Raw genomic sequence first — 24,126 nt, 5'->3', positions numbered from 1 at the left:
GACCAAAATGACCAATGAGGAGACAAGATACTTTCAAAAGCTGGGAGGAGGGAGAGAAACAAAGGGTCTGTGTCTGTCTGGATGCTGCTTTTGCTGGGGATAGAACAGGAATGGAGTCTTAGAACTTTTAGTAAGTAATCTAGCTAGGTATGTGTTAGATTATGATTTCTTTAAATGGCTGAGAAAAGAACTGTGCTGAATAGAATGACTATCCCTGTCTGTGTGTCTTTTTTGTAACTTAAGGTTTTGCCTAGAGGGATTCTCTATGTTTTGAATCTAATTACCCTGTAAGGTACCTACCATCCTGATTTTACAGAGGTGATTCCTTTACTTCTATTCAAAGTTTTCTTGTAAGGAAACTGAGTGCTTTTTCATTGTTCTCAGATCCAAGGGTTTGGGTCTGTGGTCACCTATGCAAATTGGTGAGGATTTTTACCAAACCTTCCCCAGGAAGTGGGGTGCAAGGGTTGGGAGGATTTTGGGGGGAAAGACGTGTCCAAACTACGTTTCCCAGTAAACCCAGTTAAAGTTTGGTGGTGGCAGTGGAAATTCCAAGGGCAAAGGGTAAAATTAATTTGTACCTTGGGGAAGTTTTAACCTAAGCTGGTAAAAGTAAGCTTAGGAGGTTTTCATGCAGGTCCCCACATCTGTACCCTAGAGTTCAGAGTGGGGAAGGAACCTTGACAATAAGACTTAAAACCAAGCTTCTGACTACTTGTGGCGAATGGTCACTAGAGCTCCTGTGGCACTTTTCATGTGATTGCGGGTGTTAGTTTCAACGTGAAGGCCAAACTTCAACTGGAGCAAGTGTATTCTCCCTACCATGCTTTGCCTAATGTCTTCACTTCTGTCCTATACTTTTGTTGCTATATGCTGTTAAACAGCGTTTGTTTACTGTCCCACATATAACTTCCTTTCAGTGGTGGATGCAATGATGGATGTATATACTGTAATTAGTTTGCAAAACAATTTACGATCAATTGGGTTGCAATGTTTTTTATAAATGTACATTTGTTCATTTGAGTATATGTTAGTGTGGATTCGATCATGGGCTCACATGCATCTCATGTGCACAAGATTGGATTTTTTTGGAATAGCAGTGTCTGGAGTTGTCCTGGGTACCAAAGAGGCAGCCGGTACCAGCTCCATACATTCCTCGGTACTGCCCTTCAATGAGGAGATATATTCCTCCTTCTGAATGCTGGTGTATTCCTTCTCAATGGTATTGCACAAAGATCCCTTCACCCAGGAGGGAGAGTGAGCTTTGGAAGTTGGTAGCTGAACCCCCTATATTACATTCCATAGGGACAAGGAAGTGCTGATACCTCACCTGACATTCATTCCTAAGGGGGTCTCAGAATTTCATCTAAATCAGTCGACCAGCCTGCCAGTTTTCTTCCTGAAGCCACATTTGGCACAGGAAGTAAAGAAATTACACACATTACATATGCCCAGGATGCTGCTTTATTACATTGCCAAAAACCGTCACCCCATCTGTTTATAGCCACATCCAGGCATTCTGAAGGTCAAGCCTTCTCCTTGCAGAGGATACCAAAATTGATATCACAGTGTCTCTTGCCAACTTACCAGCTGGTTGCTGAGTCTTGCTGCTTGAACTCTGCTGTACCTTTCCCATTCAACAACATCCTCTGTCTCCTTCAGAAATGTGCCAATTTCTGAGAGCTGCCAGGCAGCAACATGGAGTAATCCACTGACCTTTATCAAGCATTATGCACTGGACTTAGTGGGTAAAGCCAGGGGTGCTGGAACTGGAGAAGCCAGAGAGGCCATGCTCACCCACTTTTAAACACGGGTGTAGTTTCGGGCAGGGGTCTGCAGTGCCCCCCAAACTGTAAGCCTTGGGCAGGCGTGGAGCGGTGATAAGGTGATCAGCTCCCACACGGTGAAGCACAGCTCCTGCCATCAGTACCAGCCTCTTTCCGGTGGGGTGAGCTAAGGTGGGCGTTAACCCCCCCTCGCCACAAGGCCCAGCCCCTCTCTGTGGCCCCGCCCCTGTTGCGCCTCTTCCCCAGGAAGCCGCACTCCCTGGCCAGGCTGGAATTTGGAGCTGGGTGTAAGAGCTGCCCAGGAAGCACAGGCCACTGTGGGGAGCCCTGGACCTCCACCTGCGCTGGGGAGGGGACACTGGCTATGGACTGCTCTTGGGCCCCCTAGCCCCCTGCCCACGGCAGGTGGAAGGTCTTAACACGGCCTGACTCTGGCTTCCTGCCTGGCTCGGGGGCAAGGCCTTGGGGGGATGAGAGGAGCAGGTTGCAGGACTTCATGGCACTCCCACTTCTACCAGGGTTCTGACACTCCTGGGTAGAGCAGATGTCAAATTCAGGATACCAAACTACAACCAGTATTTAACTGATGCACCTCATTGCCACCATCCTGAGGGGATACAGCCTTCCAGTTACTTGTAGTGAGAGCCACATTGACATGTTCTTGTAGAGAGAATGGCTATATACCCTACAGTAACTGGTTTTTGAGATCCCCACAACCTGCACTTTTCTGTTTTTGGAGTTCTCAGCAACAAGGACTTTGAATTGTGAGGGAATGGAGGGAGGCTTGGAGCTGCTCCACCTTTAATGTCCAGGCACAGGAGCACGAGGAGGACAGGGCATGTGCATGGCACCAATGGACATTGCTATTCAAAACAATCCAATCTCGTGCACACGAACCTGCAGTGTGATCTGACCACAACATCTTGAAGAACCACAGTTCCTATATGGTAAATGAACATTTTTATTGTGTTCTTTAAATCTTCTTTAGATAATTACAAGGTTAAATTCTTTGGTCATATTCCAGAATTAACTACTTTTTGGGATGCTGTTGATAGAAGAAGGGAGAGAAACAAGCCTTCCAAAAATTGACATTAAACCGCTTTCACTAAAGAGAACTCTAAAAGCAAATTCCATGTAGTATGAATCTAATCATGAATTGCTCTGGCTCCATCAAAATAGTTTTTATAAAAGAGTGCTATTTGGAACCTGAAAATACAAAATCCTTAGGTATATTGGTGCTGCTCCTTCTCCTAATTATGTCATTGGTAAAGCAGCTTACAGGTTGTATGATATGGTAGTAGCTGTCCGCTTTGGTTCTGTTGTAGGAAAGGTTGAGGGCAAGCCATCAATAATAAAATTACATTATTTGTTCTTGTTTTACCATATGTTAAGTTTTAAATATGATGGAAATTTTCTGAAAAGAGTGTGTAAGCTGAAAACAAAAGTGGGGTAAGATTGCTACCTCTTCTGTTTTATTGAGAAATCACTGTAATTCTGTTTACTTTCATGGAACAGGATACATGCATGAATGTGATCGTGTCTTGTAAGGAGGGTATGTTGAGTCACATTCAGACAATTCATATTTCTTTAACCATCTTTCTCCTTGTCTTTAGATACCCAACCGCCTGTAGTATCTTTTGTGTGTCACCACAGAATCTTTCTAAAGTGTTTTTATTAGCTTGCAGACTCTCATCTTCGAGTTTTTTTTAATCGGTTGTCATATAGTATATTTTACATTTCCAGTCAGTCAGCTAAGTCAGAAAGTAAACGGAGTCTAACAAAGCAATGAAAAGAGGTGGTAGGGAGACATTTCTGTATAAACTATTTATTGCTAATGACCCACAATTTTGTTTAAATGCAAAATTTATTATCCATCAGTAAAGTGGCTTTTGGAAGGTTAAATTGTGACTGTTTGTTTATATTATACCTTCTATGTTTTTTAATGACCTATTTTATATTTCTAGTTCCTCATCCAAAATGATACCCTGTGGACCAGTTCTGTCATTTGTTCGGTGTCTGTTGCGAAGAAAAATTGTCTCTGTGGACAGTCTTGAAGATTCCAAGTTATGCCGATGTTTATCCACTGTGGACCTTATAGCTCTGGGAGTGGGAAGCACTCTTGGTGCTGGTGTTTACGTACTTGCTGGAGAAGTCGCAAAAGCAGATTCTGGACCTAGTATTGTTATTTCTTTCCTCATTGCTGCCTTGGCATCTGTGATGGCAGGTCTTTGCTATGCTGAGTTTGGTGCTCGTGTTCCCAAGACTGGTTCTGCATATTTGTATACTTATGTAACTGTTGGTGAACTGTGGGCTTTTATCACTGGCTGGAATCTCATTTTATCATACGTTATAGGTAAGTTTGGGAGACCAGTGTAAAACTGATGGGGTGACTGGGAAAACTAAAAATAAAATTTAGGTTTGGGCTCTTTCTTTCTTTTTCTTAACTGCTACTACTTCAGACACACCCTGGTATCTGATAGTCAAGCTGGGTTATTTCCTTCTCATGCATCATCCCCTGTAATAAAGCTTCTTCAAGCCAAAATAGGTACTTTGTGATGCCTTTGCAAATCCGTTCTCTTCAACAGCTTAAGTAAGTGTACCTAATTGGAAAATAGTGGCAAACAATTCTGTTGATGATGCAAAAGAAGAAATAGAATCTAATTCAGTTTCTCATTGCTGTGTTGGCTCTGCAGTGCTAGTTGGAGTAAAAGCAGTAAGTATAAATGTCTCTGGATACAAACAGGAAGTAGATCTAGGGACGGTGCCATCAGTGTAGAACTACACTTGAAAACAAATCATGAAATATAAGTATCAATTGATGTAACTCCATCAATGATGTAGTGTCCTGCAGACATACCAGCTTTGGGCTGATATCCCATTGTATATGAAGCTAGATGGGACTAGGAAATGTCAGTGTTTGGATGGGAGAGATTCAGAGAGACACCTTGGTAAGTCAGGAAGAAGGGATATTTGTGACTCAAGTATCATGCTTCCTTCCAGTACAGTGATCGTGCAACTGCACAGAGTCAATTAAGAGTCAATTAAGTTAATGATGTACTGTGTGGGTGCACATATCCACATGTGCAGGTTCAATTGCAAGACCATGGCTTATGTCACAACTCACCCAGTACATCCAAGTATTGTATTAGGGGACACTCTGCTGATGGGGATGTTGCTTTTTGAGAGTGATAGAAAAATGTGGTCTTGATTGCTTGTGGTTCTGTAGCATTTTTTCAAGGGTTGGGGATTAACCTTTGCATGCTGGGTAAATTCAAACTCCGGCAATTTCATTCTGCCTAATAAAACTTCTGTAATTCCAGCTGGAAAAACTATTCTTCACCTCCTGTCCTAAACTGTTGTGTGGTATTACTGTGCATTGCTAAAGACATACCATGTTTCACCTTATAAGTGGCTGCACTCTAGCAAGGAGGGAAGTTAATTTTATATCAGTTGAAATTTGCAGAATGTTTTGGGATTAAATAAAAATATAATATAATGAACTAATATAATGAAAAGTGCTCTAAATGAAAAATTATTATTGATTATTATGCTATCAAAGTTAGCTATTATAGAAGAGTTTACTTGAACTTTTCTAATGCAGTAAATTGGGATATGGTTACTGTAGCTTAATATATTATACTATAATTTTGTAGGTATGAATTGCTATAATAAAATCTATGGAGAAAAAGCCCACTTGTTTAACAATAATTGTATCTTTCTAAATACAAATAGCAACATGTTCTTTCTATAGTACTAACTGTTGTATGATTGTGTTTGTATAAAATCCTATTTTTGGGGGGGTATTTTATGAAGGTACATCCAGTGTTGCAAGAGCGTGGAGTGGCACCTTTGATGAACTTCTTGGAAAACAAATTGGTCAGTTTTTCAGAACCTACTTCAGAATGGATTTTTCTGGTCTAGCAGAGTATCCAGACTTTTTTGCAGTATGTCTGATATTGCTTCTGGCAGGTAAGAAATAGAAATCTCTTTACATTAGGAATGTCATGGTGACTAATAATAGAGAATGTATTGGAGGCAGGGAACAGATTCTGCGACTATCTTTATACAAGCAATAAAAAAGGATGAATTATAGTTCTAATGTTTTCTCTTATCAAGATACTGTTTATATTTTAGAGAAATATAAATGCATAGAGAGCATTGATATAGTGGCTCTATAAATCAGAAGCAAATATATACACACATTTTTTTTAACTTCATCTAAGTTATGAGGTAATCAGCTATGAGAGCTTTTGTGTAAAATCCATAATGTAGAAAGGACAATAAAAGAACAGTTAGACAGCATTTGTATTTTTTCTTTTTGGTTGTTCTAAAGGCAGTGGGTATTTTCAGCAATATCACAAGTTTAAACTTTGTGATTCAATGTTATAATGTACTGCCCACAAACCAAGTATTGTTTCTTGGTGGATATTTGACTTAACTTTTCATTTAATCCTTTCCTCACAAGCTATTTCCTTAGTACAACTTAACTTTTCCCACTTCCAGTCTACAAAAGAATTATACAGGCTAGAATTTGTGTCAGCTAATAGGCAACTCCAAGACACTAGCACAGTCCATCCATCCATCCAATGTGAACCTTCAGCACTCTGAGCGTGGAGAATGGATAGGTTGTTTCTGCATGCTGTTAGGTTACTACTTTATTTTCCGATACTCCTTGATACCAGTGAGCTTTGGTAAAATTAACTGGATTTTTGCTTTTGACAACAATAAATAATTTTGTTTCGATTACATCTTTACTAATGCATCACTTTACAATATGAAATCCCAGCCCCACTGGCACCAGACAACTAAACTATTAGCCATAGTTTGTTTCCATGCGGATCTGGTTCCCTCAGAAATGAAAATAAACACGGCTAGTTTTTACATTTAGAGTGGCTGTTCCGCATAAGTAAAAGTCACTCATGTTTTGATGATGCAGAATATGAAACAGTATGCATATTTAGAATGGTAGTATTCGTTATTATTTATTTGCATCAAAAGAATGCTAGATACTTGATAGATAGATGACTCAGCCCATGCCCTGAAGAGTTACCAATCGAAATAGATACCTGACCCAGCCAATCAACTAAGAGCTTGTCTCCACAGGAAAGTTAGACTATAAATTGGTTATAAAGTTATAAAATTGCTATAATCCCCAGTGAGGACACTTTTATTCTCAGACTAGAATAAGAGTGTCTGCACAGGGTGGCATGACTGGTGAAACTTTCTCATGTAGACCAGGCCTAAAAAAATAAGAATAATGTAGGGGGAAGAGAGGATAAAGGTTACATTAATGTCAGGATTTTGCTTATGTGGGTAAACATGCATTTTTGATGCATTAATGCGCTCTGTCTTATTCATTATTTACTTTTAATAAAAGATGGCAGAAGATAACATTTTCAAAAGTGCCTACGTCCTATTTTCAACAGAGACTTAGGCACTTAGAAGCTTAAGTCTCACTGAGCTTTGTCTCCTAAATCAATTAAGTATTTTTGGAAATTTTACCCAGAAGTTTGTGAGGTTGTTGACAAAAGTGAACAGCAGCATATTTGCCTCTGCCATAAACAAGCAGCAAAAAATGAATCAGAGCCCTGAGAAAAGGATAGTTTCACTTTGGAAACTAATTGGGACTAATTTTCAAGCAGCAATAATTTTGAGTGCACAATCCTATGAGTCTTGTAAATGATTTTTCTTTGATTGTGAATTACTGACATTATCAGCAGTTATTGGAATTGCAGCATTATGGAGTCAGACTGCAATGGAAGTAATAGGATGACAATCATTGTCTGAATATCATTAAGTGTCATTTAGCCATTTATTGGCACATTTACTATTTAGATCACCTGGCCCTAAGAAATTCCCCCTTTTCTTTGTATATACATTTTATAGGAGTAATTTTCTTTGCCAATTTAAAATGAAATTTGGTCATTAGGAAGAAAACAGAGGTTTGGTCTGACAATGAAGCTGAGGAAATAAATAAAGATGAGTATTTACAGAACACTAAATCATAAGGTTATTTCTTCCCACTCAGCTACCGGTACCTCTTGCTGCCAGTTGTGTACAGTGAATTTCTGTAGATTTAACAAGCTAATAACCTATTTTTAAAATTATATGCATCTCTTTTTGTTTCAAATTAGTTGTTACAATTGCTACAGTCTCATGAAAATTCTTTTCCAGTTGAGTTTCTGTTAGGGAATAGCCAACAACTTCATTTAGACACTGAAGCCCACTTAGCATGCTCACAATCCCCCTATCAGATTTCATTCTTTTGAGCTATGTTATATTCGGGTGATTGAATTGGTTCAAAAGACATGCATGCTGCTGCTGAGAAGAGAACTGCTAGAGAATGCTTAGGCAGTACTCTGTGGCCACTATCAAAAGGGCTACTTTTCCCTTCTGAGCAGACACTAGCCATCCTGGCTGCTGCTCTACGGAATGGAAATCAGACAGTTGCATTTACAGTTCAGTTTTTATTCTCTTACTAAGACATTGCCAGAGGAGTATGGCCTGGAGGAAAGATTACAGTTTGGGTCCTGGAAGAGGAAGAAGATGATGAAGAAGAAGGGGCAGGGGAAGAGGGAAGGGGAAAAAAAGACAACCATATTAAAAAAAATCTAGCGAGAAGTCTGGAGTAATAATTCCAGACCTTTAACCCTGGTAGATAAAATATTATCTGCCTTTTTATTTATCCAGAGTAACAGGAAAAAGCAAAATCACATTGTTTCTAACAGCTAAAACTGTCGAGAATACCAATTTTATGTTTACACAGTTTGTGACAGTATTGGATAGCTTCCTTCTTCCTTCCATCTTCTAGGAATTGTTCATCTAGTGAACCTTAGTAGTGAGAATCAGGGCTGTCTTGTGGTCAAAAAGCTCTCAAAAAGACAAGAAATTTGGCTCCCTTTTAATACATGTACAGTTGGCTGTCCCAGATTTGATGGCTCTGGTAGGGAGAAATTTCTAGAATCCATTTTTTTTTAATTGGTCATTTTAGCATCTTAGGGAGTGCAGTGGAAATCAATCAGTACAACTGATTGAGCCTGAAATGGGGAAGACAAGAAAGTGTGAGAAATGGAAAGAGAAGAAACTTAATTAGTAGCAATAATAATCCTAACTTGGATGATGGCCGTCTGCTGCAGAGAATCTCAAATTAAAGACTTTTCCAGAATTTGTCTGAGTTTCAAAGATGAAAGGAATGATGCCTGGGTTTTTTGTTTTATTTTTTTAATTTTTCCACTTACCTATATTTTCTTCTGTTTTCTTACCATTCTTTATCTGAAGTGGGCCTCCCCAGTTGTTGTCAATCAATCAGAAAGCATTGTTTCTTAAATTTAGGTAGTAGCTGCCAGACCATTGTTTTTCTTTCTGTCTAGTCCCCTCTTCATTTGTGTTCTCTCTCTGTGTCTTCTGTTCTTCCAAACCCTGTTGTTATTCTCCTTGTCTTAAGACATCACTTCTCTCCTTCCCTTTCCCTCTCCATTCGTTTCCTCTTCTGCTCTCAAGTCACTTTCCCCACTACAGCTGAACCAGCCATAAAATAACTTTGCAGATCTCTGCCACTGAGAGAGGAGGAGGAAGAGTCGAATCTGGGGGTGTCCTGCAGTTCGGGTAGTGCCAGACACAGCTCACTGGTTTCAGTGCTAAGCAAAGCTACAGCACTGGGAGTGTCAAAGTGACAGGTGTTTCATGGAGAATATCACACCCTACTTTATAGCACACTAGACAATTGCCCAGGTCTCCTATCGGTGAGAATGGCCTTCAGTGGGAGCAGGAGAAGTTTGTGAAGATCCCCACTCACACATTTTTATTTTTATTGTCCAAATGAATAGTCCATGGAAACCTGTTCATTCATGTTTTCTTTCTACAGATGGAGATTCATTTTTAAGACATTTTGCATGCTGGATTTCATATCATTTTAGGTCCATTGAGAAACTCCTTTCTAGGAGGGATGGGGTAAGAGGGAGATTTAAAGGTCTACAAAACAATTTACTTCTTCTGCCAATAAAAATACCACCAACAAAGAAAACTTGAGCAGCTCTTATGATAGTTCCATAGTTTCTGAGAATGTGGCTTATGTTGCATTAACAGAATCAGAAATTTCATTTAGACATTATCTTGATAGGCTTAAAATTTTCAGAATTAATCTCTAAATAATGAGGGGAAGCATATAGGTGTGGCATTATTGGAAATACTTTTTTTCACAGAGAAATGGTGTGAGATTTTTCTACTGTATTTCATGTTTCCCCATCCCAATTTGTCATCTTGTATTCTGCTAAACTACAGACCAGGCTTCAACTGTCCCCCGTCTAACTTCACAGCAGGGTCTCCCTTGGAAAATGTTCAGATTGTGCAAATAAAGTAGTCTGCTATGTAGAGATACATTTATTTTATATCCTGATTTGCACAACAATACAAAAGATCAAGAAACTCTCTAAATCAAAGTTGTTTAGGAGCTAAATAGATGGTTGTCCTTTAATTATTTTAATAATCTGTATCAGTAGTTTTCAGCCTGTGGTCCATGGATTCCTGGGGGTCTGCAAACTATGTCTAAGATTTCCAAAGGAGTCCGCACCTCCATTCAAAATGTTTGAGGGGTCCACAAATGAAAAAAAGGTTGAAAACCACTCACCTACTGGATGGCCCCATTATTCTAGGAATTAGGGACAGCTCTGGGATGTGCATTGATAACATTAGATTAGAACTGGTCAAAACATGGAAGAAAAAACATGCATTTAAAACGTTTGACTTTTTTAAATCAAAAATTCTAAATTTAATTTTTTTTTTACTATTCTACATGAGAATCTAAAAGTCAGCGTGGTGCCAGTTCCTGAACCATGTGTACTGTAGACAGAGAATTCAAATAATTATGGACAGAGAGAATGCCTCTCTTTTTTGCTAACTCACACACGTGCTAGCAAGACTATATCCTACACTTGCATGGAAGAAGAATTAAATCTGATAAGTGTTTTTCATTTGTTGTGTGTGTGTGTGTGTGTGTGTGTGTAAAATCAAATGTAATTTTTAATAGACTGTCTAATCATTTCAAGAGTTTAATCATGAATGTGCATTTTTGAATTCAGTGGATTCCTAATGTTTATGTTAGTTTTATTAAGCCTAGAAGTTCCTTTATCCCAAATAGAAGTATGGACTGGGGGCACAGGAACGAAGTAAGCTACACTTCCCATATATATTTTTTGCCTGCTGGATTAGAAATGGAATTAATGTCAGTCAAGAAGACAGTCATCAGCCTTTGGAGAGAGAGAGGATTAAAAATAGTCTCCATTTTACAGTTTTTATACAGTGTCTATCATAGTATTGAAGTGCTCATTAACCTAGTACTAACACCTAAAAGCTATAGATCTAGTATCATTAACTAAATACTAAAATTAGTCACGTTAGCATGTATGCATTATTAAAGATGCTATTTTACTTCCTAAAGGAGATGTTAATTCTTTAAAATCCCCTCTTGTATTTCATAGGTCTTCTGTCTTTTGGAGTAAAAGAATCTGCATGGGTGAATAAGATCTTCACTGCTGTTAACATCTTGGTTCTCCTCTTTGTTATGATTTCTGGTTTTGTGAAAGGAGAAGCTGACAACTGGAAAATAAGTGAAGAATCTCTCATAAACCTCACAGCACAGACAGGGTAATTGTTTTTTTTCCTTTTCATCTGTCAATTTTCTTCCATTTTTCTTGTTCCTACTTTAAGCAGCTTCTGATGACAGCTCCTGGTGTACATGCATCTCTGGTAGCCTATGCATTGTAGCAACAGGTTTAGATTTACTGTTTTGTTGGGAAATGTAGACTTGTGTCCTGAAACAGAATTAAATTTTATACTAATTACTTTTTTGCCTTTTAATAATCTCAGCCTTAGCCACCTGGGAAGCTATCGGTGTATATTTCTAAAGATAGCTATTTAACTGCAGTACAGGATGTGATTAACAACAAGATATTGGACCTGATCCTGTGCCATTAAAGTCAGTGGGTGTTTTGCCATTAGTTCCAATGGGAGCAGGACCAGGATTTGTAATGTTTATTTGATAATCCAGTTTTTTCTGTTGTTAATGAATTTTTGGTGATAGAAGATCTTTATCTCAAACATCATACAAAGGTATTTTGTACTGAGAGCTTTGTAAAAAGATCCTTATCTTGAGACTACTCCGCATTTTAAAAGTGTTCATGTAGAGTTACTGGTGATAAAAAACTATTAGATTTCTTCTATCGCAAATTAAAAATGCCTTTTTTCTGTTGTATTTCAATTTTCTATAGAAATTATTCTTCCTATAAGAACGTGACAAGCATGTTTGGGGCCGGTGGTTTTATGCCATATGGTTTTACAGGAACATTGGCTGGTGCTGCAACATGTTTTTATGCCTTTGTGGGATTTGATTGCATTGCAACAACTGGTAAGATGAGATTTCTCTCTCTCTCTCTATCTCTATATTTGAAGTAAAAAGTTAGTGGTCAAACTGTGTAATTATATATATCCTAGTCTTCTTCCCTGTCTGCCTCTGTATCGGTCTGTCTATCTCTGCTCTTAAACTCTATCACCATGTCTAGAAAGAGACTGAGATCACTCCTGAATGTGGCTTTCTCATTCCCCAGAAAAACAAAATTACAGTGTGAATAAATTTCTCTTTGCCTGCAGTTAGCTACAATGGCAATGGCAGAATGTGGGGACTGATCAGCACAAGCTCTTTCTGCTAAGCCCATATGGCAGGCATCTTACCTTTTTTTTTTAAACATTCTTCATTGTAGCTTTAGAAAAAACAAACTCAGAGGCTGCATATTCCTTAGAGCTTCTTTTAGACTAATGTGCAATTAATACTTATGAAGCTCAACACAGTAAAAGATCAACAACTTACTTATCCTCGGGGAAGGTATGGTGCAGGCAGTTCGCAGAGAACATAAGAACAGCCATACTGTGTCAGACCAATGGTCCATCTCGCCATGAACAGAACAGGTAATCATCAGGTGATCCATCTCCTGTTGCCCATTGCCAGCTTCTAGCAAACAGAGGCTAGGGACATTTCAGAGCAACTTTCCAAAGACTAATTGTATTGATAAGTGGAAAATTATAGATTTTGGCCTCTCTAAAGTAAAATATAAATTTTATTTATATATATGACATAGATGCAATTATATATAGATAGATAGATACAATTCCGTATATAATTTCATTTTGCTTAACTTAATTTTTTGTGCTATGTCTGGCCACAAAGTCCTGGGTTACATACTGTATCATTGATTTTACTCTATATGGAATATTAAAGCTATTATTCTTAATATTTAGACTGCAAAACTTACCTTTTTCTGTGTTTTAATGCACATTAAAGTAGAAGATGCAAAAATTTTCCTAGATGAGTAAGAATGTTTGTTTTTCCTCCTTAGGGGAAGAAGTCAGGAATCCTCAGAAAGCTATACCTATTGGAATTGTGACTTCCCTGCTTGTCTGTTTTATGGCCTATTTTGGTGTTTCGGCAGCTTTGACTCTTATGATGCCATACTATCTTCTAGATGAGAAAAGTCCTCTTCCTGTAGCCTTTGAATATGTTGGATGGGGTCCTGCAAAGTATGTTGTAGCAGTGGGATCACTCTGTGCTTTGTCTACAAGGTAAAGAAGAAAAAACTACTAATTTTATTGGGAAATAAGATAATTTAAAAATACAGTATATTTCAATGTATGGTCACACTTTTTATATTGAGGGTACATTTTCTTAAGGTTTAACATTTAATAAATATTATAAGCATGTTACTACATGAGTAGTAAGTGATTGTAAGTCATAATTGTAAACAACCTGTTGGACTCTGTAACAGTAGATGAAAACATCTATCAATAATTAAGCATTGGCAAACTTTAAATGTAATCTTAATATAAAGTGTGACCAAATATATTATTTTAGTTGGAATAGTTGACTAGATTGTGAGATGTATTAATATGTACAGTACATGCATCTTCCTATATATTATAGCCCACATGTAACGTGGTATAAGAACCTATTAGAATAGAATAGTCTTCATACTTACATTTAGGAACAGCCTTAATAGTCTCCTTTTCTGCTAACTGAGCTCATGTATGTTACTAAAGTGGTTTAAATGGCCTCAAGAAGTGGGAGATGTATGGGTTCAACAGCTGGCCTAAAAAAGAAGCAGGCTTGCCTATTTAAGGAGTACTGTTGATGTCACTGAGATAGTCCATAAGTAGTCATGTATAGAAGATAAGCATAATGATTGTGGAAAATAATCAAGTGAAAGACTCTGGGGTGGGAGATTATAAAAAAGGAAAGAGCTCTAAATGACAAGCTAAAAGAATCTTAGGCCTGTGTATGTAAACTAAGTTGTGTTTGTACAGTTAGTTTTGGGATTATAATTTTCTATAGTAATGCCTGAAGTGGACTCTAGCAGTTTTATGATTTTTATAATATTTGTCTTCCATAAAATATAAAAGCAAATGTTTAAATAGAAACTAGAGCAAAGAAAAAAGCAATGGAGAAGAAAACTTTACATAGAAAGTAAAACCATTGGTTACCAAATTATAACTATTGATCTCCTAATTTTTCTTCCAAAGTATTTTAAAGTTTTTATCACCCGAGTTTATTCTGAGAGAGGTAATATCTTACTTTAATGAAATATTAAATTATTTTTTAAATTAATTTAAATTAATTTAATTTTTAAAAAACCTTTTACTTTTAATTCCTTTACTTGGCAGTGTTGTAGGCTGATATGTTGGGAGTATTGCTTTGATCCGAACGCTTACCTATTCCTGGGCCATGTCATTTGAGATTAAAATTTTTACACTATTTATATATTTCCATTATTTACCAGAATGCAGTCTGAAGATGACAAGAAGCATAATTAACTTCTACACAGACACAACAATAAAAATATGTAGAGGTTTTGATGATACCAATATGGAAATATTACTGATTTTTCAAGTTCAGATTTCTTGGCCCTGATTCATGAAAGCATCTTTATTGGGCAAGGGCACTTAAGCACATGCTAACTTTAAGTAAGTACGTAAGTGGTTTCCTGAATCAGCACCAAAACCAGTTAAAGTGTGAATGATTGGTAGTGCTGCACATGAATTTAATTTTAATGCTACTTTTCACAAGCAGTGCTAAAGTGGCTTAGCTTCTGTGGAACATAAAAGCTGCACACCCACTAAATATATGTAGGTGATGTATTCAGTTCTCTGTAGCAAGAAAGGCAACCTCGCTGTATAGTAAAACCTCAGTTTCAGCTTGCTAAGAAGTTATATGGCTGTTACAGAGGCTATACTGTGTGGGGGTTTTTTTTGTTTGTTTGGGCGGGGGGTTGTTAGTATGGTTATTTTGATGTGAAAGGAAGAAACGTGACAAATTTTAAATATTTTAAATACAGAAGGAGCTTTGAGTCATCTGTAGTTCAAAATGCTTTTCAAATTCTGCAAATATCAACAGTTTAAAATAGTTTACCTTCAGTTCCTAAATAAAACCAGGAATAATAAATTAGCTTGGCTATGGGTGCTTTAACTGAAAGAAATAATAGGGTTAAGTGTAAACTGTGTGGCGCTTACTTTGAGTTACTATTGATTAACATTGTCATAAGGAGCTGCAGAATGTGTGAGGTGTTACTGCTTGTGTGATTCACTGTTGCTGACTGACAGAATCTTTCAAGGAACAATAATGCTTAATTGCATAGCTAGTGTTAACCAGGGCCATGCTCCTGGTTCACTAGTATCCCAAGATCTACAGTGATGGCAAAAGTTATTTAGCTATTTTACTACTGTTTCCAATGGAGCAATTGCATTACCACAGAATTGTGAACTAAGCTTCTAGTGGTTTTCAGAAACAAAATAAATTTATTTGTGTCCAAACTGTAGTATCTTTGGTCTATAAATATTTTTACCATCATAAATTTTGTTTTCAGTGAAACATGCCATTAATTAGCATTGTTTCTCTTTTCTATGATATAACCTTGCATGAATTGTGTTTTGCCATGTTGCATGTGTTTGCTTTTTACTCAGTCTTCTTGGATCCATTTTCCCAATGCCACGTGTAATCTATGCTATGGCGGAAGATGGGTTGCTTTTCAAATGTCTAGCTCAAATCAATTCCAAAACGAAGACTCCAGTTATTGCTACTTTGTCATCGGGTGCAGTAGCAGGTGAGACTGAGAGTTGATTATTGTAGGGAAAGGTGCACTGCTTCACGCATTGCGTGTGTGGAAATCCAGTACTGTCAGGCAAGTTTTGGTTTGCTTTTGACTGAAAGCATAAAATATGATTGTCTCAAGGTAAAATAACCTTTTTCCTACCACAGACTTTATTTATTTATTTATTTATTTATTTATTTATGTAATCTCAAGTGCTTTGGAAGCACAGGTTCAAAAGAACAAAACAACATGAAAATAAACTTTTCCTAGCTTCCCGTTTTAGTTGACTTTACCAGTAGACTACAATGCTTTTAATAATGTGTATTTGAACTTTAAATTTTTCTGTTCTAGTCTTCTCGGCTCTATGTTCCCTCTGCCCCGAATTCTGTTTGCCATGGCACGAGATGGTTTACTGTTTAGGTTTCTTGCCAAAGTGAGTAAGAGGCAGACACCAGTTGCTGCCACATTGACAGCAGGGGTCATCTCTGGTAAGCTCTGAAAACATAGGTTTCTTCAAACTGGGATTTGAACCTTGTATGCACGTGCATGGATTATAAGAAGGGCCTGCTTGTTAACTTCTCATGCATGTAAGTTGGGAATAAAATTGCTGACTAATTGAAGGGCATAAGAATTCCAAATCATGGCAATCGTGGTGGTGGTGATGTCCTTGATGTCAATGAACTCGCAACTTTTTGTGCTTTCTAAGTTTGGCTTCTTTTGCATTACAGACAAAAAGTTATTTACTTTGGGGCATCTGGAATAAAACTGTCTTTATAACTCAGCCATTGGACTATGCTCTGTTGTGAGGTTTGGGTATAGGAAATTTTAGTTCAAGAATAATGTATTTAATGGTTTAGAAATACTAGGGGGGAATGTGTTTTTGTTATGGGGTACAAAAAAAGAAATAAAATTATGAATGATCTTCAGTATGGCAACTACAAAATGGTTTTAAAAAAGAGGAAATTTTACACATCTTTGCCCATAAAGGGCACTAATCCATTTTAGTACAGATATTTTGCTAGGATCATTACGTATGTTTGTATGTACACACATACAGAATGCATCAAAGCAACATTTCCAGGAGCTGTTACCATTTAGTGTGCAAATTCCTACACTTCGAAGTGGAGATTTATTTATTTCTTTTTTAAACTCTTTCATTGTTGTCAAAATGCATATCTCTTGTATTGCTTAATGTACCTGGAACACAAATTATACCCTACTGATTTCAGTGTAATGTCAGCTTTGCATGGAAAAGTGAGGGTAGGCTGGCTCCAGATGATAAAGACCAAGAGATTCAGATAAGACTAAAACATGTATTTATTATTTATCATACTGTCGCATCTACAAGCCATAGTCAGGACCCTTTTGTTTGAAGAGCTTTACAAACATAAAGGAAGCCCTGGTCATGCCCCAAATAGTTCATAATTTAAAAAATGGCCTTAATTCGTCTTTTTTTTTTATGTCATAGTACAAATCTATAATGCAGAATTACTCTTTATAAAGAGACACTTAATCTGACTTTCCAGATTGCTTTCATGTTGCACCAGCTCCTTTTTCTGCTATATTTTGGAAAAATGTGGAAATCTGATATCAAAAGTGATTTTTCATTTTGGTGGAATTATGAACCGATTCAGAAGAAGAGAAGGAAAAATGTTTTTCCCAGTTGGGTAAACTGATGAGTGGAAATATGCAGTCTTGGTTGCAGCAGCACAAGAGCAGGTTTCAGAGAAGCAGCCGTGTTAGTCCGCAAAAAGAACAGGAGGACTTGTGGCACCTTAGAGACTAACACATTTATTTGAGCATAAGCTTTCGTGAGCTACAGCTCACTTCAAATTCAAAGCCAGTTTGGGGGGTGTAATTGTGTGGGCAGGTGGTTTATCCCAACAGAACAAAGTTTTTTGATACAGCAGGTAACTTTTTTTTCTTTTTTCTTTAAGAAAATGTGTATCTAGTAACTTGTAGGCTTAAATTTACTAGATCTGTTAAAAATGATGAATGCAGCATGAAAGTAATCTGGCATTCCTACTAAATCTGAGCATGGATAGTCTCACAATTTTAAACAGTGTTAAGAAGGTTGGATTTTGACCTTTTACTAAGTTATCAAGTCAAAACTACAGGTGAGGCCAAACATAATTATATGTATTTGTCCTTTTTCTTATATAATAATTCTGATAATGAAATTCTGCGGACAGCAAAATGGTTGGCTCACAGTCCAATCATATTTTACCAAAGGCAGCAGGCTAATGAGAGGTATTACCTGGTTTTGTAGTGCTGCATATCTCCCTGAATTGTATTTGCACTTTAGTGCAACAACGTGGGATGTGCCCCTAAAACGAATTAACAAAGTTTAGGTTCTGGTTTCCAACTATTTTGTGATAGGTTTGACTTCTCTTCTGATAAGTAATAATTAGAAGTTGAGTAAGCATCGATTATATAAAAGATTTATAGTTGTTTGCAATTTTTATATCTACTAAGGGAAAAAAATTCATCTGATGGAACTATATATATATATATAATATAAATTTTGAAATACAATAATTATAAGCTTGTGTCCATTTTGATAGTATTTTTCTCCAAGCATATATTTGGTAGTTTTAACACTGTTTAAAGTGAAATTGTCTTTTTCTGGATGCTTTGTGTGCTTCAAAGCTCAACATCCTTTAAACTCTGCATAAGCTTCTCATATATAAGGGAAATATGGAGATTGCATTGGATAATATAAATATATTTCAGAGTAACAGCCGTGTTAGTCTGTATTCGCAAAAAGAAAAGGAGTACTTGTGGCACCTTAAAAAGAAAAGGAGGCACTTGTGGCACCTCAATTTATTTGAGCATAAGCTTTCGTGAGCTACAGCTCACTTCATTGGATGCATTCTGTGGAAAGTGTAGAAGATCTTTTTATACACACAAAGCATGAAAAAATACCTCCCCCCACCCCACTCTCCTGCTGGTAATAGCTTATCTAAAGTGATCACTCTCCTTACAATGTGTATGATAATCAAGGTGGGCCATTTCCAGCACAAATCCAGGGTTTAACAAGAACGTCTGGGGGGGGGGGTAGGAAAAAACAAGGGGAAATAGGCTACCTTGCATGATGACTTATTCACTCCCAGTCTCTATTCAACCCTAAGTTAATTGTATCCAATTTGCAAATGAATTCCAATTCAGCAGTTTCTCGCTGGAGTCTGGATTTGAAGTTTTTTTGTTGTACAATAGCGACTTTCATGTCTGTAATCGCGTGACCAGAGAGATTGAAGTGTTCTTTGACTGGTTTATGAATGTTATAATTCTTGACATCTGATTTGTGTCCATTTATTCTTTTACGTAGAGACTGTCCAGTTTGAATTATATTATATTAGTTTATGAATTATAACATTCATAAACCAGTCGGAGAACACTTCAATCTCTCTGGTCACACGATTACAGACATGAAAGTTGCTATTTTACAACAAAAAAACTTCAAATCCAGACTCCAGCGAGAAACTGCTGAATTGGAATTCATTTGCAAATTGGATACAATTAACTTAGGGTTGAATAGAGACTGGGAGTGGCTAAGTCATTATGCAAGGTAGCCTATTTCCCCTTGTTTTTTCCTACCCCCCCCCAGACATTCTTGTTAAACCCTGGATTTGTGCTGGAAATGGCCCACCTTGATTATCATACACAATGTAAGGAGAGTGGTCACTTTAGATAAGCTATTACCAGCAGGAGAGTGAGTTTGTGTGTGGGGGGGGGGGGGCGGTGAGAAAACCTGGATTTGTGCTGGAAATGGCCCACCTTGATTATCATACACATTGTAAGGAGAGCGATCACTTTAGATAAGCTATTACCAGCAGGAGAGTGGGGTGGGGGGAGGTATTTTTTCATGCTTTGTGTGTGTATATAAAAAGATCTTCTACACTTTCCACAGAATGCATCCGATGAAGTGAGCTGTAGCTCACGAAAGCTCATGCTCAAATAAATTGGTTAGTCTCTAAGGTGCCACAAGTACTCCTTTTCTTTTTGCGAATACAGACTAACACGGCTGTTACTCTGAAACTTGTGGCACTTTAGAGACTAACCAATTTATTTGAGCATAAGCTTTCGTGAGCTACAGCTCACTTCATCCGATGAAGTGAGCTGTAGCTCACGAAAGCTTATGCTCACATAAATATATTTACTTACCTTGCCAAAATGAATATATGTCCTACATTCATGGTGCTAACAATATTAAAGCTGTACTATTTTCTGTCTTGCCACTAATAGTGTGTTCAGAAATTTGAGATGTACTGTATAAATACTAATGTGGCTAACCTTCAAAAGCAGATTATTTTTGAAAAGTTTCTTGGCCATAAAGTCACGCATCTTGTTGATCACAAATAATGCTATAATTAAAAAAAAAAACGAAGGAAAAAGCTGTGATATTTTAAATATAATAATCATATGCTATAATTAGCTAGAGTATGATAAAATTGACTTGTAATGTACAGGAACACTTTAAGACTGGAAGGATGAAAATTAAATCGAATTCCTTTATTTTGGTTTATGAACATATGCACATTCTGCTGTCCCTCTGCTTTGCCTGTCAGTGCTGTCTCTGAGCACCCTAGGCAGTGAAATTTATGAGAAATCTTCTCACAGAATGCTTCATAGTTTTTGTACAAACCTCCCTGTTCACAAGACTAGTGAATGTAGGGTGCTTCCATGATCATTAAGGAAATTGTATTCCTGGGTTAGTTATTAGCCCAGCAGATTTTGGTAATATTGCAGTCTTATTTTGGGGAATTAATCTTTTCTGTTTTTCTTCATGATCAAAAAGACGTGTGTGTGTGTGTGTGTGTGTGTTATATATATAAAATCAAGACGGTGGGAGGGTGTATGCTTTTTATATATATACACGCACATACATATATGTAATATAAAAATAATGCATGTATTATCATATACACACACAATTTATTTATTGTGAATATGACGAGCAGTAAAGATCAGTGACAGTCACTTTGGATTCATGCCAGACAAGTCAATAAAACAGTGAATGCTATCTTTGCTGGTGTAAAAATATAGAGAAAAGAGGAAAACCCTGCACATAGTATTCATCAGTCTTGAGAAGGCTTATGACCACATTCCGAGAGAAGGCATCTGATGTATGGGAATGAAACCGATATCTGAAGACTATATCAGACTCCTCCAGGACATGCACAAGGGTGCTTTTATCGCAGTCAGAAGGCCACTTGGAGAAACTGAACAGTTTCTAGTAAGAGTTGGAGTACATCAAGGCTTGGACTAAGCCCCTTTTGTGTTCATGTTGGTGCTCAATGCACTTACAGAGAACATCCAGAGTGGCACCCTGGTGCATGCTTTTTGCAGATGATGAAGTGCTTGTGGAGGGAGCAAAGAGGAAGCGGAAGAAGATTTAGAGAGATAGAGGTGTATACTTGAAAGAAATGGCATGAAAATCAGCAGAAATAGAATATATGGTCTGTTCATTCAATGATAACTTGCAGGAAGACAACGGATCTATAAAGTCTGGAGGGCCAGCCACTACCAAAAGTACAGAAGTTCAAGTACCTAGGTTTGGTAGTACAGGATAATGGTGAACTCAGTGATGAACTTATAAGCAGAACAGGAAAGGCCTGGAGAGAACTGAGCAGAATGATCTGCAATAGGAGGAAGCCTATCAAATAGAAAAGTAAGATATTTAAGATGGTAATTAGGCCTGTATTTTTGTAGGGCTCTGAATGTTGGACACTGGAAGAGACTTGAAGGAAGGATTTTTAGTACAAGGGAAATGAAAATGTTAAGAGGGATGCTTGGAGTTATTAAGATGGACCATATTTGGAACAAATGAATTAGGAGAGGTTTGAAGGTGATATCAATTATAGAACAGCTGACAGAATCCAGGTGTAGATGGTTTGGGCATGTAAAAAGATAATAGGAAGAATATATTGAAAACAGGGTGTTAAACTTAGAAGTGGAGGGTAAGAGGAGAATTAGAAGACCCAAAACTAGATGGATGAATGTCATACAAAAGGATCTGGTTAGCTCTGATGTTTCTGAGATCTGCTTCAAGCAAACTGGAAAGGAAAAGGACGACTCAAACAGTCAATGCCATCTAGATGGGGCTAAGGCTAGAAGAAGAAACACATTGGAAGTCACAGTGAAGTTGCCTTGCCAGAGAAGGCGTAAAATAAGCCACTTTTAAAATAATGCTGTTTATTAAAAAGTCATACAGTCACCTGAAAAATACTAAGATTTTATTCAACCTGAATTACATTTAAATTGACTTACTCTTGTCTATAGACGCCAATTCAGCAAAGCATTTAAGGATGTGCTTAATGGGATTTAAGCAGGTTCCCAAGTGGTTTGCTGAATTAGGGCCTAGTACACACACATTACATGTACCGGTTATAGATTAAGGTCCTGATCCAGTCTGTCTTGGATCCACATGCATGTCAGTAGATTGGATCCCACTGTAAGCTTGTGGTTTCAGGCTCTGACCGTGCAAGCCCTCAGCCTGTGAAATTTGAGTAGGAGTTCTATGCACAGCACGCTTGCAGGATCTGGCTCTTTGATAACTAATATTCTCCAAAATTTTCTACAATACCTTAATAAAAATAAAGTGTTATATTTTTAAGTGAGAAATGTTTTCACATAGGGTTATGTTACATATCAGTTTTCATAGCTGAAAATGACATTTTTACATGACAGCAGTGAGGGTCCTCCTAAAATGTATTTTTCATTATGTTCCTTCCTAATTGTATTGTGTTTACCCCTTTGTCTTTAACTTAAGAACCATTCCTACTATACAACTAAATAAATGTCCAAAATAACTATATTAAAAATCACACAGCAGGTATATAGAGAATTTTGGCTGCAAGGTTTTCATTAGTGTTTCCTAGATGTTCTCCGTGTGTCTTATATTTGAAAACAAAAAAGTAGACAAAAAAAAATTTGTGAACTTGGTTGCCTAAAGTTAGTAGGCACCTAAATCCCTGTTTAGGTTCACAAATAAATGTGACTCTCAGTGAGAGCTGTGGGTGCTCAGGGTTACTGCAAAGAGACCAATTTTATTTCAATGCCTACATACAGAGTTAGGTGTCTAACTCCAGGCAACTGAGTTTAAAAATGTGGGTCTTTACTTTGAAAATTCATTTTTATGCATTACCATGGTTTCACTTGTATTACTGTTTGTAAGTCAACTACATAAAAACTCCATACATAGCCTCTTGAGCTGCCTTAAAAATCTTAACTCTCAATATGTAACTTTCATACATATTCTGTATTTCTTTCTTCTTTTTTTAGCTATAATGGCATTTCTTTTTGACCTAAAGGCTCTGGTGGATATGATGTCTATTGGTACACTTCTTGCTTACTCCCTTGTAGCAGCCTGTGTTCTCATCCTCAGGTGAGCTCCACCCTCACCCCCCTGTTTGTTCTGCTGTATTTTATTTTGTCCTATGCAGAATACATTTAAAATACCATTTTTGTTTGTATAACTTTTATTCTAGGTACATACATATTGTAAAATTAGGTTCACTCTTGTACAATGTTAATCCGTGTGTGGTTTCTTAATTTAATGATTACCAGAAGTGGTGTCCCTTCAGAGTTGGATATACACTAGGAATAGACACAGTGTAATGCCAGTGTGGGCATAGGTCAAATCCAAAACCTTATTTGAAATCTAAGAGTGTTTTACTTTCTGAAAGATAAATTACACGGTCTTCAGCTCCAAATGGTATAGAAGGACCTCATGTCAAAACATTGAAACATTCAAAGCTAGAAACGTATTTCTAATTTTACACTATAATTTATAGTTTATCTCCTACTGTATACAGCAAGCACAGTAAATTGTGGGAGCTATATGTGAATAGTATAAATACTCTAATAAATTTGCTTTGTGGGCCAAATCCTGACCTTCTAGTATGTTTCCATCTGGTGAATCAATAAATAAGGAGACTGAAAACAGATGCTTGGGATTTGCCCAATCCAGAATCAGTAAATTCTGGACAAATCTGAGGTGTCATTAGAGGAGGTTTTGGAACCAATTGATAAATTAAAGAGTAACAAGTCACCAGGACCAGATGGTATTCACCCAAGAGTTCTGATGGAACTCAAATATGAAATTGCAGAACTACTAACTGTAGTTTGTAATCTAGCATTTAAATCAGCTTCTGTACCAAATGACTGGAGGATAGCTAACATGACACCAATTTTTAAAAAGGGCTCCA

At 37.3% G+C, this 24,126-nt stretch overlaps 1 protein-coding gene across 4 annotated transcripts in view; it reads left to right on the top strand.

Moving 5' to 3' along the window:
- SLC7A2 (solute carrier family 7 member 2) overlaps positions 1-24,126 on the top strand; it is a 115,568-nt gene that overhangs the window by 75,184 nt on the left and 16,258 nt on the right. For 2 of the 4 annotated variants that reach the window (XM_043546161.1, XM_007062688.4), the window contains exons 2-8: positions 3,752-4,140; positions 5,601-5,756; positions 11,264-11,429; positions 12,053-12,189; positions 13,175-13,397; positions 16,268-16,404; positions 23,201-23,303. In XM_043546161.1, coding sequence (XP_043402096.1) covers positions 3,765-4,140; positions 5,601-5,756; positions 11,264-11,429; positions 12,053-12,189; positions 13,175-13,397; positions 16,268-16,404; positions 23,201-23,303 — 1,298 coding nt within the window. In that variant the 5' untranslated portion in view covers positions 3,752-3,764. Of the gene's footprint in view, positions 1-3,751; positions 4,141-5,600; positions 5,757-11,263; positions 11,430-12,052; positions 12,190-13,174; positions 13,398-15,788; positions 15,929-16,267; positions 16,405-23,200; positions 23,304-24,126 lie in introns of all 4 variants that reach the window. The other 2 variants (XM_043546160.1, XM_037897685.2) reach the window with 1 other exon arrangement.

The sequence above is a fragment of the Chelonia mydas genome, chromosome 4 (genome assembly GCF_015237465.2).
Source record: "Chelonia mydas isolate rCheMyd1 chromosome 4, rCheMyd1.pri.v2, whole genome shotgun sequence".
Classification (NCBI taxonomy): Eukaryota; Metazoa; Chordata; order Testudines; family Cheloniidae; genus Chelonia; species Chelonia mydas.
Note: the sequence above shows the minus strand (reverse complement) of the source record. Positions and strands in the feature narration are given on the sequence as shown.